Genomic DNA, 1133 nt, shown 5'->3' with positions numbered 1-1133 from the left:
CTCTCTCACTCTCTCTCTCTCTCTCGATGGGATCGAGCGGTTAGGTGCTGAGGGGGGGGGGGGGGGGGGGGGGGGGGGGGGAGTGGGCCGCTCGCGGGCTCTCTCTCTCTCTCACAGTGGTCTCTCTCTCTCTCTCTCTTTTTCCTCTCTCTCTCTCTCTCTTTCTCTCTCTCTCTCTCTCTCTCTCTGTCTCTCTCTCTCTCGTTCTATCTCTCTCTCTTTCTCTTTTTTTTTTTTTTTTTTTTTTTAAACATTTATTTAGATATAAATATGTTACATAGGTAAGAACCATTTGTGGTTAATTAAAACTGTCAGGTTCCTTTTGCGGGTTAAAAGCCGCTTAACTAAAAGAACTTATTTAAAAACCCAACCTATCTTTCTTTAATTTAAAGATGAACAGAGGTTAGTATCTTAAAAATTATAATAGGTAAAATCTTCTAATGTTAATGCATAGTACAGGTGATGGAGTGGTGCATCACGTGGTACCATGAGTGTACAGCAGGTTTAGGGGCGTTGGTTTCGTTGACCGCCAGTGATGTGCCGCCCTCTTCGCCTGCTGTGTGTTCATTTCGGCTACATCGATGGTGGAGGTGAATAAGTTCCACAGGCGGGCTGCTCTAGCAGAGAAGGTGCGCTGATGCTGGCTAGACCGGGACCTCGGAACATCCACCAGCAGTCGACTAGATTGTACCGTTCTCGTACTTCTCTCTCGAACGATTGGTGGAAGACGGAGGCTAAATAGATGAGGCATCTGCTGCACCTGAGCCTTGTGGAGCACTGTTAGAGCCCCGACATCGCGACGATGTTCCAGCGAGTCTGTGTAAGAGGGATTGGTAGCGTCTTGGATAAGCCCGAGGGCCCTATTTTCTATTTTGTCCAGCCTACTGAGGTTGGTGGGCGCAGCGGAGGACCATGCCAGTGAAGCATACTCGAGATGAGGTCTGCTCTGGAACTTGTATAGTGTGAGAATTCCCTGAGGATCCAACAGGTGTAATATGCGTCGGAAGGATGTCACTTTCAGAGAGGCTGTCCTGCAGATCCGGCTGATGTGCTTATCAAATCTTAGACTATTGTCCATGTCCACGCCAAGAACTGAAATAGAATCCTCTAGTGGAAGCGCAATACTATTCAAT

At 47.7% G+C, this 1133-nt stretch overlaps 1 protein-coding gene across 1 annotated transcript in view; it reads right to left on the bottom strand.

Moving 5' to 3' along the window:
* Positions 1-475: 475 nt before the first annotated feature.
* LOC147472522 (uncharacterized) overlaps positions 476-1133 on the bottom strand; it is a 726-nt gene continuing 68 nt past the window's right edge. The window contains exon 1 of the mRNA XM_086537501.1: positions 476-1133. This exon is cut by the window's right edge and continues 68 nt beyond it. Coding sequence (XP_086393627.1) covers positions 476-1133 — 658 coding nt within the window.

This window comes from Penaeus japonicus, unplaced genomic scaffold, assembly GCF_977035675.1.
Source record: "Penaeus japonicus unplaced genomic scaffold, GWHDUDI00000001_assembly GWHDUDI00000001, whole genome shotgun sequence".
Taxonomy (NCBI): domain Eukaryota; kingdom Metazoa; phylum Arthropoda; class Malacostraca; order Decapoda; family Penaeidae; genus Penaeus; species Penaeus japonicus.
Note: the sequence above shows the minus strand (reverse complement) of the source record. Positions and strands in the feature narration are given on the sequence as shown.